We start from the raw sequence: 13,801 nt of genomic DNA on the forward strand, positions 1-13,801 counted from the left end.
GTATTTCGTTATTTCACTAACCAAGTCGACCTTTGTCAATTATGGACCACTTTGTTAAAACATTAACCCTGCTCCTTTGCGTCTATGTTCTTGCAAGTTGCAGTTTGTAGGCCATTTGTGATATTGGACCACCATGCATATTGAGAACGATTATGATAATTGTTTTCTTGGTCCCTGCCTGTGTTACTGTATTTTGATATATTTAATATTTAATTTAATGTGGGAAGACCTTATCTATTTCGTTTTAAATGCTGAAACATATAAAAGGTACCTTGTTGCTAATATGCATTATATATTTTAATTATTGATCCTATGATGCCACCGTACTTGCCGTTACACTAGAAAGTCACATGGGAAAGAAAAGCCACAAGGATGTGACACATATACATACCGTATCAAGGGGTAAATTCATAATGAAAAGTGGGCATCGAACGCACATAGGGCTAGCATAATGGGGGTAGATTCACCGCGTAATACGAATTTAAGAGAGAAAAGTATAGCAGGGGCATCGAACGCACATAGGGCTAGCATAATGGGGTAGATTCACTGCGTAATACGAATTTAAGAGAGAAAAATATAGCGATAGTACACTCGAAATAAAGATAAACAAAATGTTCAATTTTATGGTGTAATATTTAAAAAAATAGTTAGGTACATAAAATTTTTTATGTTCAATAAAAGCGATTGAACTAGATAAAGGTCGTACGATAGTCGCTATTCATTTCCCTCTTTCAACGATAATTATGAAAAAAATTATTACAAATTGTCACCACCTCATCTTAGCCACTGACTCCCTTGATCAAATGTAGAGATTTCTATATGTAATTATGCAGACATACACACAGAGAGATTCACTACAAATCAATTTTATATAGAGAATTTTGATACGCGTAACACATATGTAAGCATATATACTTTTGGAAATGATTATAAAGATCAATAAATTTCGATTTAGCCCCAGTGGCGGACCCATAAATTTTTCCATAGGGGTGCGGAACATTTTTAAAAATTTTAGGCCCCAAGGTATATAAGTAAAAAATCGGTTCGTATCGGGTCGGGTCATATAAAACAAAAGAACATCGAACTAAATTTATATAATCATCAAAAATATGTCAAACCTTGTTACAAACATAATTAAAACGTCACCCTACGGGTTTTCATTTTTTGAAATCAATATCCCAAACATGGCTCCATAACATATTAAATAATATATTAACTATTCAAGCCCCTAGAAATCATAATGTAAATAACCCTAAAAATCATTTAAAGAACATATACACCATAAAAAGAAAAAGCCAAACATTCTTCACTAAAATTCCAAGAGATGCGAACGGAAAATTCCAAGGGGTGCGGACGGAAAATTCCAAGAGGTGCGGACGGGATTTTCGACGGAACTTAGCACTAAAATTTGTTTTCCCGGGGGTGCGCCCGCCCACCTTGAATTTGTCTTAAGTCCGCCCTTGTTTAGCCCATGCCACAAAAAAAAAAAAAAAAAAAAAAAAATCCTCTAAATCTAATCACGTCATCTTCAGATTACTTTGCATCATTTAAACCTGAAAACCATACAAATAAAATCCTTCAGGTTATAGTGCTTCATTGTAGTAATTTTCCCACAGGATTTAAGAAATATAAAGACTGTTGAAAATGAAATCAATCAAGATGTCTAAACATAATCAAATTAGCTAGTTTGTGATTTGCATGGTATGAGAAGCCAGGTTTATCGGTTACATAACTTGGAACGAGGCATGTAAACATAGTCAATAATTTTAAATTTGTTATAAAGAAAGTTGAACATTAAGTTATATATATTTAAAATATCCATTAAACATTTTTGTCATATTTATTTTAGGGTGTACATATTCAGACACCTTATTCCCTAAATCCACACCCTTCTAGACGCCTCGTATAGCCCTATACGAGGCGTATAGGTTTGCTTTTCCCGACCGGCTTCTGCACCTCGTACAACGTCACATCAGTCAACTTATACGGGGAGTCTAGCCCTGTACGAGGGGTCAATACGAAGGTACTTAGACGCCTCGTATAGGTCTATACGAGGCGTCTTGGACTGACCGATTTGACTATGATGAGACTATGCCCGACATGACTTAAAGGCATACGGGGAGTAAAGACCTATACGAGGCGTCTTTAGCTCACATAAAATGCAACCTACAGTGCGTTCTTGGTCCACATCCGAGCATTCAACAAACAAACACTCACATTCTGTTTCTTCTTTTATTTGTCTTTGCGTTATTATCATCCCGGAGTGTTGAAATGTCATCATATTGGGACGGCAACTATATCTTCGGGCAGTATTCTAGCGAAAAGTGGGGGCACGAAAGCGTTCCGGTAACAGTTATTAGCGTAAATGTTTTAATTACTTGTTGTTTTAGTTTATTATTTACTAATGATGATACGGTTGTCTATTTTGGAGGAGTCTGGCGTTCCCGATTCTAATGAGCAAGAGGAGGTTGTGTCTAGTATACAAGGAAAACAAAACAGCCCGTTTCTAGATTTGAACAAGCATCCTCCTGTTGATGAAACAGCCCCTGTAGATGACTCATACCATGCTAGTGGATACGGAGGAGACGGTGGATACGGAGGAGACGGTGGATACGGAGGAGACGGTGGATACGGAGGAGACGGTGGATACGGAGGAGACGGTGGATACGGAGGACACGGTGGATACGGAGGACACGGTGGATACGGAGGAGACGGTGGATACGGAGGAGACGGTGGATACGGAGGAGACGGTGGATACAGAGGAGACGGTGGATACGGAGGAGACAGTGGATATGGTGGATACGGTGGATACGGGGGATACGGTGGATACGGAGGAGACGGTGATCATCAGCAATTCATTTCCCCGGGCACTCCTTACGTTCATCAAAACAATTCGGACGTTGGAGGATATGGTGGTTATGGTGGATATGGTAGATATGGTGGTGAAGCACCTCCCATTCTGGACAGTCTGTACTTAAAAAAGACGGTATAAATTACTATTTTATTATTAATATTTTTATTATTTTTATTATTATTATTATTATTATATTATTATTATTATTATTATTATTATTATTATTATTATTATTATTATTATTAATATTGTCGATGTTACAGGTTTTCAACTCCTTAGATGAACTAAAGAAACGGATACAAGAAATAGCAAATGCGGATGGTTTCGTTATTGTCACCCGTCGATCAAAGAAAATCGGGGGAAGAACCGGGAGGGTATGGCTTGAATGTGATCGTGGTGGTGAGCACCAGAGTACAGCAACACTTAGAAAAGCTGGAAGCAAAAAAACCGGTTGCCCGTTTTACCTGCTGGCTGTCCGAAACCACCCGTATGAAACCTGGGAGATAAAAGACGGAACAATTGAACATAACCACGAACTTTGTGAGGACCTGTCGGCCCACGCGTTTGTGCGAAGGTTTACTCCAAGCGAAATGAAACTGATCGAGCAGCTGACAGCTCAAAACATGGAGCCGCGCAAAATATTTCAAACGATAAGGAAGCAGGACCCCGACAGGTTTCATGTTCAGAAAGACGTTCAAAACGTTGTAGCGAAGATTAGAGCCGAACAAAGACAAGGATTGACTCCCATGCAGTCACTAGAAAATGTGCTGATAAACAACGACTTTATTTACGAGACACGGGAAGAACCCGGAACAGAGATCGTAACAGAGATCTTCTTTCTTCACCAGGACTCGAGAGTCATGTGGCGTGCATTCCCCCACGTCATGATGATCGATGCAACGTACAAGACAAACATATACAATATGCCCTTTATCCAGATTGTTGGTATGACGCCTACCAACAAATCGTTTATTATCGCGCATGCCGTTGTTAGTAAAGAACGGGGTGATAACTTTGTGTGGGTGCTTGAGAGGGTTAAGTCAATGTTGGATGAATGTATGGAGCCACGTGTGATTTTAACGGATAGAGACCTAGCCCTTATGGGCGCGTGTGCTAAAGTATTTCCAGACGCCTCCAGGCTTCTTTGCAGGTGGCACATACAACAGAATGTTATGAAGCACTGCAAGGGTGCCTTCACAGACGACGACTGGAAGAAATTTATGTCATTCTGGGGGACATTGATTGAGTCTCCATCCATACCCATCTACGACTACCACTTGCGCAACATGCGAAAGCGACTTGTGGAGTGCAAACGTTCTAGTAAGTTTTTCTAATAACATACGACTCACCTATGCAAATTTTATTAAATTATTTTTACTTTTTAGGAGTCTTCAAATACGTGTACGATAACTGGCTAAAAGACTATAAGGAGATGTTTGTCTTTGCGTGGACTGATAAGAGGCGCAACTTTGGTAATCGTACTACAAACAGAGTTGAGAGCCAACATGCCAACTTAAAGAGATACGTCGAAGAAAGGAGCTCGCTGGACCGTATAGTTGGTTGTGTCCGGGATATAGTTGAGACACAGTTCGGTGAAATAAGGAAGACTTTTCGAGAAAGCATCGAAAAAACAATGAAACACCACAAACACCCGATGTTTCAACACCTACTTGGAAAAGTATCCCACAAAGCCCTTGACTTGTTGCATGGAGAGGCAATTAGGAAGCTAGATGTCTTGGAGCGCTTTAATTCATCATGTGGTTGCCAAATGTGGCACAGCTGTGGGTTGCCCTGTGCTTGTAGGATAGAAAAGTACATGCGTGAAGGTAATAATTGTTGAACGTACAACACTTGTGTGATATATTTCCTTTTTTTCATTTTACTTAAACAATATTGTTTTTAACCGTGCAGAGCGTCCGATTCAACTCGAAGACATAGACGTCTTCTGGCGGAAACTTAACTTCCAAAGTTGTAAATTGATAGACGACTCCCTTGACGTGGTCGAAGAGCTAGATGTTGTTAGACAACAATTACAGTCGCACCCCCCAGCTCAGCAAAAAAGCCTGCTTTCAAAGATTAAAGCGGTGTTGACTCCAACGAAATCTACCAAGAAACCACCGGTTGTCCAACAAAATACTCGTGGCCGACCAACAACAAAGCAGGTACAAGAAAGGTTGGACGAGGCCTCTCGTATAGATGAAGAATTGAGGAGAAGCTCCTTCGGTCATGCAAACACGTGCTTTGAAGGTTCACGACAAAGTAAGTACGATAAACCTCGCCACAGCTCGTACGTTCCGTCTCAGGCCTCACAACAGTCGGTTATAAGGTCCCAAAAACCCAAAGCGACCCTAAGCCGTTCAAAGAGTTCTAAGAAGAAAGAGACACGAGATGATCACGGTTTTCCTTTAATCATTGGGGACGAGTACGTGGGAATCATCGAACGGTTTAAGTCTGACATTCCGCCAGTGTTCCATCCGTACGTCTCGTGCATACGAGATGTGATGCCGGACGGTCATTGTGGGTTTCGGTCTGTGGCTGTGGGCTTAGGGATGGATCAGAGTTCATGGGGGCTTATTAGGAGGGACCTTGTCCAAGAAATGGATCAGAACGAATCGATCTGGTTCCCAATATTTGAAGCATGGGCTGATGGTTATTTTTACACGCATCGTCAGGGCCTAATTTGGGATTCAGTGGCCGGTTGTGGGGAGAATCACTGGATGGACTTCCCCTTTGCAGGACTTCTTATTGCACAAACGTACGGTATCGGGGTGCACCTGTTAACGACAACCATGGGTGCGAGTTCCACTTACTTCCCAATACTAAGTCCTCCGGCTAATCAACAACCACTATTCATAACGCTTACACATGTTAACGAGAACCACTTCATACATGTTAAGCTGGAAGGGGTATACTGAGCGTCTATTAGAGCGGGTTTTTGAAAATTTAAATTTTGAATATCTGAATTTCAAAATTTGATTTTTTTGAAAATGGACGCTTCGTATAGACCTGTACGAGGCGTCTATTTGAGCGGTAACAATTCTTTTCTTTTAAATTTGAATTTTGAAAATATTTTTGGTTAATTACTATTTTACCCCTGTTTAGACCCCAGTATAGCCATTTAGCAGGGGCTCAAAGGTAATTTCAAGCCTATACGATGCGTACAGGTCTGTACGAGGAGTACAACTGAGGCGACTACTTTATCACCTTTTCCTTTTTTAATTATTAAAAAGTATTATTAAATGACCATTTTGCCCCTGTATAGCCCTCCGTATAGCCCTTTTTCAGGGGCAAAATGGTAATTAACCATTCCAGAAATATCTTTTTGGTTTGGTTAATTACCATTTTGCCCCTGAAAAAAGGCTATACGGAGGGCTAAACAGGGGCAAAATGGTCATTTAACAAAAAGAATAGACGCCTCGTATAGATCTATACGAGGCGTCTAGGCTTCGTATAACACAGGGGGGGGGCCTAGACGACACAGATCACACACCCAAACAAAAAACACACACATACGCTGCTGCTTGATCTATACGCCTCGGACGTATTTTCAACCGTATTTTTGAAGAATCGAAGCATCACCGGTACGTATTTCATCCCGTAGTTAAGTATTTTTGTCTCGTTTATGCCTTTAGACCGTAGGTTTGCCCTAAAATTTGAATTTTGTTGGGTTTTGGGGGTTTGAGTATGAGGATGATGATGAACTTGTAGAACAGGACGCCGAGTATAGCCCTATACGAGGGCTATACGAGGGTCTGAATTTTTTTTTATTATTATTATTGTTATTATTGTTTATTGTTATTATTATTATTATTAATTATTATTATTGTTATTATTATTATTATTATTATTTATTAATTATATTATTAAATATTATTATTATTATTTATTAATTATTATATTATTATTATTATTATTTATTAATTATTATTATTAAAAACATTATTATTATTGTTATTTATTATTTATTAATTATTATTATATTATTATTATATTATTATTATATTATTATTATTATTATTATTAATATTATTATTGTTATTAAATATTATTATTATTATTATTATTATTATTTATTAATTATTATTATTAAAAACATTATTATTATTGTTATTTATTATTTATTAATTATTATTATATTATTATTATATTATTATTATTATTATTATTATTTATTTATTTATTTATTTATTATTTTTTTATTTATTATTGTTTGTATACGTATACAGTATTTATTATGGAGGACGATCTGATACCGGGCGATGACATTCACATAGAGCCGGTTCAGCAGGGTCCACGACGGAGACAGCGACCGCCTGTGGATACGCTGCAGGGGCATCCATATCTTGAGTTTCCCGACGGCACTGACGCCGCCCGTCATTGCCAGAAGCTTAGGAGGATGCACGTTGGATCGCATGCATCGATCGACTGGGATGCGATGGAGGAGATTGCTGAGACGCCGAGAGTGCGTCAGTTTATACCTATCGATTCGCCATGGCATCGTCTTTTTGATTTGGCGCACACGCCGACCTACAGGGAGCTGCTGGTCGAGTTCCTTTCGTCATTCACATTTCACCCTCCTGGGGAGCCAGTGCCGCTTCCGTACCCAGGTGCTCCCCATCCGCCTGAGGTTTCTTTCAGGCTTGCTGGCGTTATGCGTTCGATGACGCTAGCACAGTTTGCGGTGCATTGTGGTTTATACATGCAGGAGGAGATCGAGACTGAGATTTACACAGCGGGGCTAGTGGTGGTTGAAAAACCCACTCTTGTAGGGTTTTGGCAGGTGATTGCGGGGGCGGATCATTGGGAGCACGAAAAGTCGAAGGGGAGGGTGTCGTTTGTTAGGGACCCACTATACAGGTATGTACGTTTATTATTGCAATTATTGTGATTATATGCACTGTTTATTAATCTCTGTTTTTGTATTTCGCTAACACTATCTGCAGGTATCTGCACCATTTGCTCGCCACTTCTATTTCAGCGCGCGGCTACAGCCGTGAGTGGTGTACGACCACAGATCTTTTTTTCCTTTACTGTTTGTTGTATAGGAGGCCGTGCGCGCTAGCACACGGTCTAGCCCCGTACTTCGCCTCCGGCCATCACCGGCAAGAGCGCGGATTTTTGTATGGCGGGCCGTACGTGACCGTCATTGCCCGTTCATTGGGCCTCGTACCACACCAGGACCCACATCTACGGACGCCGGCCATCATGCCGACGCGGATGGGTATGCAGTCGCTATGGGGGATGAGGGTTATCAAGAGGTTCCCCGTTGGCCCGCGGTTTAAAAACCGCGACGGGGGCGTATGGAGAGAGGAGGCCCTACCAGAGCATTTCGAGCCCGTTCATCCTCCTGCAGATCCTGCTGATGTAGTGCCCGTGGAGGACCCTCCGGAGGATCTAGACGGTGCAGCGGAGCCACAGCCACCGCCACCTGCCGGGGCACCTCAGTTTCCACGTCACGTTATTCGAGGTCGTGCCCCAGGAGCTGCGCTACATCCGGATGTACGAGCCAAGCTTGACAGGCTCGACGATTTGGTAGGTTGGCTGGTACGGGTGGAGCAGGATAGACGAGAGAGAGAGGGATTACCCCCGATACCGCTTCCACCGGTTCGAGCACCACATCAGCAGCACCAGCCGCAACAGCAGCATCAGGATTCAGATTCGGATTTGGATGCATAGACCTGTTGTTGTTTTTATTGTTATTATGGATGTACAAACTTATCTTATATATTTTTGTTATGGATGTAAACAGTTATCTTATATATGTCATATTTATGTTTGTTTTCAGTTATTCGGTTACTTAATGATTGTTGTCTTAAATTTAGATAATACGGAAACAATATAACCCCCTGAATATAATACGGAAACAATATTTGAAAGAAATAAAATTTTAATCGAAAGAATTATATTTAAAAAAGTAAAATGTTAAAAACAATATAATATTTAATCAATATAATATATTTAAAGAGCCGATTTTTAAAATAGTTGATTTAATCGATATAAAACAAAAACTTTTTTAAACTTTTTATAGTGTAAAAAACAAAAAAAAAAAAAACAAAACTTTTTTAAAAACCAAAAAAGAACGATTTTTAAAGGCAAATAGTTAATTTTTAAAAAACAAAAACTTTTTATAGTGTAAAAAAGAAAAAAAACTTTTTTTAAAACCAAAAAAAATTTCAATTAAAAAAACACATCTTCAAAAACTATCCAAAAAACCATACCAAAACCCACCAAAACACCCCTCATTTCAGCCAAAAAAAAAACCAAACATGGACGCCTCGTATAGCCCTATACCCTGCGTATAGGGTTCCTTAAACAACGTGCCTGACACCCTCTGAGACCCCATCGAATTCAGTGCATGTACGCCTCGTATAGAGCTATACGAGACGTCTAGGTTTAAAAAAGTGTGAAAATAGGCGCAGAAGGTGTCCAAATAGATCCAGCCTTGTTTTATTTCACTTATTGTATTTCCTACTAGAATAAGTTTAGTGTTGGCCTTTTAAGTTGTGCTAGATAATGTGAATATCCTACTAGAATCAGTTGAGGGTTGGCCTTTTATGGTGTGCTAGAAGTGCATTATCTAATATCTATATCTGAATTTATCCAAAGGACCAATCACATTTGGTGGAAGACAGGGATAAAGAAATATACCAACTATGCAACTTTCTTGGTTATTGAGCCTGGACCCATATATTGTTTAGAAAATCATTCCAACTTTTGTGCCTTAATTGGCATCATTCTTAGGGCTTAGGGCTGTAAACGAACGAACGAACACGAACAAGGCTTTGTTCGTGTTCGTTCGTTAAGGAAATAAATGTGTTCATGAATGGTTCATGAACACTTACCGAACGAGATTTTATGTTCATGTTCGTTCATTAAGGAAATGAGCGTGTTCGCGAACGGTTCACGAACACAAATAAATTTGGAGAACGCGACGAAGGATAAAGATAGATGGCCCAGAGAGTAGCACTCAAACTTGAATCCCTTATTGTGGAACGGATGTCGATCGTATTCGTGAATGTAAATAATGAGAAATGAAAGGGAAATGATGCATAAACAAGGTGAAAGTGGGTTTTCTAGTTTAATTGTTAGGGAAATAAAATAAATAAAAGTTTAATAATATAAAAAGTACAAAGATCTTCAATTAAAACACAAACATACGAACATAAACGAACGCAAATCAACGAATGTTCACGAACACGTTCACGAACACCTTACCGAACGTTCACGAACACAATCGAACGAACGAGACCTCTGTTCATGTTCGTTCATTTAACTAATCGAACGAAATTCCTTGTTCATGTTCGTTCGTTTATTAAACGAACGAAAGGAAACGAACTTCCCGCCGAACGGTTCACGAACTGTTCGCTGAACGTTGATCGGTTTGTTTACAGCCCTAAATTCATTCTATTATTTTTCTGACCTTTAAATTGCGGTTTTTTTTTTCCAATTCACTTTACCTGTAAATTGATGGGACTGAAATGGTATCAATCTTCCTTGTTCAAACTCCATTTTGTACAAATTCTGTAAATCAGCATCCCATGTTGCAGTTTGCTGTAACAAGAAAATGTTGGATCTTTGGTAAGAAAGATTATGCCAACATTGACCCGCATTTCAAGCTGTACTTTATGCCATATGGTTGTACTAGATTGATATGAACAATGCTCAAATATTTGACTTCATTTTTAACGGTCAACAAATTACAATTGAAAGAATAAAGGGGAAAGATCAGAAGAAATTACATTGAAAAAAGATGAATCCATAAATGTTTCAGGAATTGAAATAGGAGAACTAATACTTCTTAATCCCATTTCTGCTGAGTTAATTCCCATGTCTAAGCCGCGATATGAAACAACTTGATCCAATGAGTTCAACTGATCAAAATATGCAGAATTCGCTGAAGAGCACGCGAGTGCTGGAAATTCGCTTGTCGAGGAATCAAACATCTGATGATAGTATGAACATAAATCTTGTTAATAACAACTTAAACATCAAGGGAATCACGCAGTTCAATATTCTTACCTCTTTTGTGAATGTGTTATCCATGTTGAAATCTAGCTCTGGATTAACACTTGCAAGCTTCATGGACAGAAACTGTTGGGATCCAAATTACACAAACACTCAACATTTTTTCTAATTATTATTTTCTATAAATTTTTATACATATGCCTAAGAAATTTTATTTATTAATTACCTCCACTTGTTTTTGAAGGGACTGAACATAGTTAATGATTTCATCAAGCATTCCAGCTTTCCCTATGATCTTGTTGCAGCCTGGAACCAAATCCTGCAGGTACTTCATTCTTTCACTGATTTTCTCCCTCCTTACCTGTGTAATAATGACATAATTATACTCAATCATATAATCATCAATCTTTTGTAGAACAAAAAAAAATAATTATCACAAACTTTTGATAGTTTTTCGGTTCACATACTCTTTCTGCTAGACTATGGCTGTCTGTGGCTTGACCACGGCGTGCTCTAACATGAATATAATCTTTCTTTTGGTCCTCGGAAACCTTCGGTTTATCTTTAGATGTAGCTTTCGTAGAAGCTTCTTTGTTGTGGTTGTTACCGTTACTGTTATTGTTACCGTTACTATTTTGACGTGTGAGTTTAGAATCTCTGTCGCAACATCCTTTTATTTTCTTTTCTTTTTCAGAAACTACCTGAAAATGTCACACATCAAAACTTGTTAACACAACTTTATTAAATTAACTTATGTACCATATTTTATATAACTTAACATTACAACATAATAACATAAATAATAAACCTGTAGGGTTTGACCCTTATCAGCTTTCCTCTTCTTAGGTGACACTAAAACTGAACTTGCATTCCCATGTATATTTGACACCTTCAAAGCTGTGTTTTGGTTCAGATATCCATAACCCAACTGACCACCATACGCACCCGCATCGAACCCGACCCAACATTCCTCCATCTCCGGGTCCGGTTTCACGATGTTCAAGGCTGAATCTTTATCAACCATACCTAAAGTAAACATATCTTGAAGGTGATGATGATCATTCACACTGAAAAAAGCTTCTTGTTGTTGCATGAATCCCGGATTCATTTCAATGAAGAAATTGTGGATTAGGTAGGTTTCGTAGTACTTTGTACTATGTTTTACATGCCAAACTCACGTCCTCTCAAAACCCTAGATGCTTTTGCTTTTCTTTTTTGATGTAAAAAGACCTTTTTTGTACGTCAAAGTGTGTATATAACTTTTTTTTCCATGTAAGGGGGGTGGGTATGAAAGTATAAATATATAGAAGAGGAATAATGTCGCCGGAGAGTGACACCTGCCGGAGTGTGACACAAGTAGCCGGAATAAATAAGAGGATAGATGAGAGAGAAAGAATAGCCATCGAATGTAAACACAAGGAGTGGCCATGGGCAGTGGGACAGCCAATGACATGACTGCCACGTGGGTATGTCTTGCCCAACACTCAGATTATTATTTGTAATCATTTTACAAAAATAAAACTGGATAGGGCCTTTGGATTATCAAATCCCTGTACCCCACTTCATATCATTTTTTAAATACTATATAAGAATATCATGCATACACATTTATAGCTTTACTATATTCTTTTATGTATGCGTACAGTGGCATACATAATTTTTTTAGGGGTACAATAAGTTCAATTAGATGAGTAGAAAAGTAATAAGATAAACATCTTGCATGTTATCATGGTCATTATACGTTCAATTAGTGAAGAACTTCTCCAAAAAAAAGTATATATGGTAATTACAAGGTTTAAGTAACTATATGAGATTAAAAATAGTTATAGAGAGGCCGACCTAATTAGTGAGAACGTCTTGGTCAGATGTTAGATGTTGGTGTCTTCTCTGACGATTATAACTAAAAGATTCAACTAGTGTATTTTATAAAAAAAAAGTTCTTAAAATTTCATTGACTCCTTTCATCCATCATGGTTTTGTCCTGCCCAAACTCATAGCACTTTATTGACAACGGAAGCTAATTAAACATGGTTTATCGCAAGTCTTGGGTTTAAAATCAATTAGACTTTGAAAGACTTGGTTTTGTGTCTTGATAAATACTCTTATAGAAAGAGATCCATACATATTATTAAACTTGGAAGGAACACAATTTGATGAGCTCTAAAAGCTTGTGCTCGTTTAACTTCAACTTGGTTCAAGCTTCCAGTTAAGCACTCTCGAGTTGGTCATGAGTGGATTGATGGTGTACAAATTTAACCACAAATCCCGTGACGGTGTTGAAGCATGAAACAAAATATAATCACAGGACGAATGAATCATAATAATATTAAGAAACATATGATATAATGTAGTTCCCAAAGTCTATGTAATCAAGTAGTTAACGAGTGGAGTAAAGGGACAATTTATCTATTCTAAGATGGTACACGCTTCATAGTTTCATATGGTTGTTTACATAACACTTAGTAGAACCAGCCGAGGCGTTGCATCCTCATCTCCCACCGTTAATTATAAGAGCGATCAAGTAGTTCAAGTGTAACAAAACAAAATGGATTATTCTCTCTCAAGCTTGACATCATCTCTGTAACACCTTGTAAAATCGTGTCCAATAATGTATTGACACGTGTCCCTAATCCTAATTATGTCAAAAATTGGCTAAGAGGGACTATTTTCGTCAAAAATGAAAACTATGTCTATGGAGGGACTAAAAGTGTCAACATGCTAAAACTATGCCTCTGATTGACCTTACACCGTGTCCGTATTCTCAAATGAGCCACTTGTTAGACGAGAGGAGCCGTTTGCGTAATTGTTTGAAAGTTTGCGTGACGAAGGATTAAAAGCGTCAACATGTTAATTCTTACCTCTGAATGACCTTTTAACGAACCGGGAACTTCATGATGTTCAATCATACCCTCGGGAATGCCTAATATAGACCATTTAAGGGTTTTATGCCATTAAGTGATAATACGCGCAAGTTTGCAAGTT

The 13,801-nt window shown here is 38.5% G+C and overlaps 1 protein-coding gene across 2 annotated transcripts; it reads right to left on the bottom strand.

Annotated features, from left to right (window-relative positions):
- Positions 1 to 1,101: 1,101 nt before the first annotated feature.
- LOC110895418 (transcription factor BEE 3) lies at positions 1,102 to 12,267 on the bottom strand. Of its 2 annotated transcripts, XM_022142729.2 has the most exons (7): positions 11,628 to 12,266; positions 11,287 to 11,520; positions 11,046 to 11,180; positions 10,874 to 10,945; positions 10,594 to 10,797; positions 10,312 to 10,405; positions 1,102 to 1,553 (listed from the first exon to the last, which is right to left on the bottom strand). In XM_022142729.2, the coding sequence occupies exons 1-7, from the start codon at positions 11,925 to 11,927 to the stop codon at positions 1,534 to 1,536; spliced, it is 1,059 nt and encodes a 352-aa protein (XP_021998421.1). In that variant the 5' UTR covers positions 11,928 to 12,266; the 3' UTR covers positions 1,102 to 1,533. The 2 variants fall into 2 exon arrangements, with proteins under 2 accessions (XP_021998421.1, XP_021998420.1); XM_022142728.2 differs by lacking the exon at positions 1,102 to 1,553 and having other exon boundaries at positions 10,243 to 10,405; positions 11,628 to 12,267.
- Between the last annotated feature and the right edge of the window lie 1,534 nt (positions 12,268 to 13,801).

The sequence above is a fragment of the Helianthus annuus genome, chromosome 12 (assembly GCF_002127325.2).
Source record: "Helianthus annuus cultivar XRQ/B chromosome 12, HanXRQr2.0-SUNRISE, whole genome shotgun sequence".
NCBI lineage: Eukaryota > Viridiplantae > Streptophyta > Magnoliopsida > Asterales > Asteraceae > Helianthus > Helianthus annuus.